Genomic DNA, 2,333 nt, shown 5'->3' with positions numbered 1-2,333 from the left:
GGGGGTCAATGTGATGGGGTCCTCCCCATTCACCCCACATCTGCCCCATAGCGTACAGGGACACCTGGCACAGGGGCTGGGGGGAGCGTGTGGGTCAATGTGATGGGGTCCCCCCCTTCACCCCACACCTGCCCCACGGTGACCCCCACTTTGTGCTTACCCCCGCGGGCACCCGGTACTTGTGGAGCACCACGTCCGTGGCCGGGTACCGCTGCACCGTGACCCCCACCGGGTACAGCCTGGGATGGGGGGGGGGGAACAATGGGGCGGGGGTGAGGGTGTGGGGCTGGGGGGGCCAAGGGGCACCAGGGACCCCTAAGTGACCCCCAGTGACCCCCAAATCCCCCCAGGTGACCCCCAATAACCTCACAGTGACGTCACAATGACCTCACCATGACCCCACAGTGACCCCACAATGACCCCACAGTTACCCCAAATGACCCCAAAGTGACCCCACAATGACCCCACAGTGACCCTGCCGTGACCCCACAGTGACCCCAAGATGATCCCACAATGACCCCACAATGACCCCACAGTGACCCCACAATGACCCCGCAGTGACCCCACAGTAACCCCCAATGACCCCAAAGTGACCCCACAATGACCCCACAGTGACTCTACTGTGACCCCATAGTGACCCTACAATGACCGCACATGACACCACTGTGACCCCAAGATGACCCCACAATGACCCCACAGTGACCCCACAATGACCCCACCGTGACCCCACAATGACCCCACAGTGACCCTGCTGTGACCCCACAATGACCCCACGTGACCCCACAATGACCCCACCGTGACCCTACAATGACCCCACATGACACCACTGTGACCCCAAGATGACCCCACAATGACCCCACAGTGACCCCACCGTGACCCTACAATGACCCCACATGACACCACTGTGACCCCAAGATGACCCCACAATGACCCCACAGTGACCCCACAATGACCCCACCGTGACCCCACAATGACCCCACAATGACCCCACCGTGACCCTACAATGACCCCACATGACACCACTGTGACCCCAAGATGATCCCACAATGACCCCACAGTGACCCCACAATGACCCCACGTGACCCCACAATGACCCCACAGTGACCCTGCTGTGACCCCACAATGACCCCACGTGACCCCACAATGACCCCACAGTGACCCTACCGTGCCCCCACAGTGACCCCAATGTGCCCCCACCATGACCCCCCCGTGACCCCCCCATGACCCCGCCCCTCCCCCCGCTCACCGCAGGGTCTCTTTGATGGCCGCTTTCAGCAGGGGGAGGCTCCCGAGCAGCGCCTGGGGGTCAGGGGGCGCCGGCCCCGCCCCCTCGGGCCTTGGCCCCGCCCCCGCGAGGCTCGGCCCCGCCCCCGCCGCGCGCAGCTCCTCCCTCAGCGCCCGCTGCACCCGCGGGTTCCGGCCCAGCTCGAAGAGAGTGAACAGGAGCGGGACGGCGGTCTGGGGGGCGGAGTCACGTGACCCACGGCGGGGACCCACGGCGAGGACCCACACCCGAGACCCACACCCGAGACCCAGAACTGAGACCCAGAACTGAGACCCACACCCGAGACCCACACCTGAGACCCATAACTGAGACCCACAACCGAGACCCATAACTGAGACCCATAACTGAGACCCAGAACTGAGACCCATAACTGAGACCCACACCTGAGACCCACACCTGAGACCCAGAACTGAGACCCACAACCGAGACCCATAACTGAGACCCACACCCGAGACCCATAACTGAGACCCACACCCGAGACCCACACCTGAGACCCACACCTGAGACCCACACCCGAGACCCACACCCGAGACCCAGAACTGAGACCCACAACCGAGACCCATAACTGAGACCCACACCCGAGACCCAGAACTGAGACCCACAACCGAGACCCATAACTGAGACCCACACCCGAGACCCAGAACTGAGACCCACACCCGAGACCCAGAACTGAGACCCACAACCGAGACCCATAACTGAGACCCACAACCGAGACCCATAACTGAGACCCATAACTGAGACCCACACCTGAGACCCACACCTGAGACCCACACCCGAGACCCACACCCGAGACCCATAACTGAGACCCATAACTGAGACCCAGAACTGAGACCCATCCCCCGTCCCCCCCCATCCCCCCCCCCATCCCCCCCCGCTGCCCCTCCCCCATCCCCCCCATCCCTCCCCATCCCCCCCCATGCCCCCCCCCCCCCCCCCCCCGCCCCTCCCCCCCCCCCACCGTGTCCACCCCCCCCGCCGTGAACTCGGTCACGTTCGCTTTGATGGAGTCCAGCGGGAGCCGGGCCTGGAGCAGGAGCTGAGCCAGGAG

The 2,333-nt window shown here is 64.1% G+C and overlaps 1 protein-coding gene across 1 annotated transcript; it reads right to left on the bottom strand.

Moving 5' to 3' along the window:
• Positions 1-56: 56 nt before the first annotated feature.
• On the bottom strand, positions 57-2,327 carry LOC130594455 (cytochrome P450 11B, mitochondrial-like; the record flags this gene model as incomplete). Its single annotated transcript, XM_057400345.1, has 4 exons — positions 57-76; positions 161-239; positions 1,247-1,458; positions 2,244-2,327. Coding segments are annotated over 4 exons (395 nt in total), but the record flags the coding sequence as incomplete, so codon positions are not given.
• Between the last annotated feature and the right edge of the window lie 6 nt (positions 2,328-2,333).

The sequence above is a fragment of the Pezoporus wallicus genome, unplaced genomic scaffold, assembly GCF_028554395.1.
Source record: "Pezoporus wallicus isolate ANWC-B61680 ecotype Strahan unplaced genomic scaffold, APGP_CSIRO_Pwel_v1 contig_13420, whole genome shotgun sequence".
In the NCBI taxonomy this organism is placed as follows: Eukaryota; Metazoa; Chordata; class Aves; order Psittaciformes; family Psittacidae; genus Pezoporus; species Pezoporus wallicus.
The sequence above is the reverse complement of the archived record's forward strand: the minus strand, read 5'-3'. Positions and strand labels throughout refer to the sequence as shown.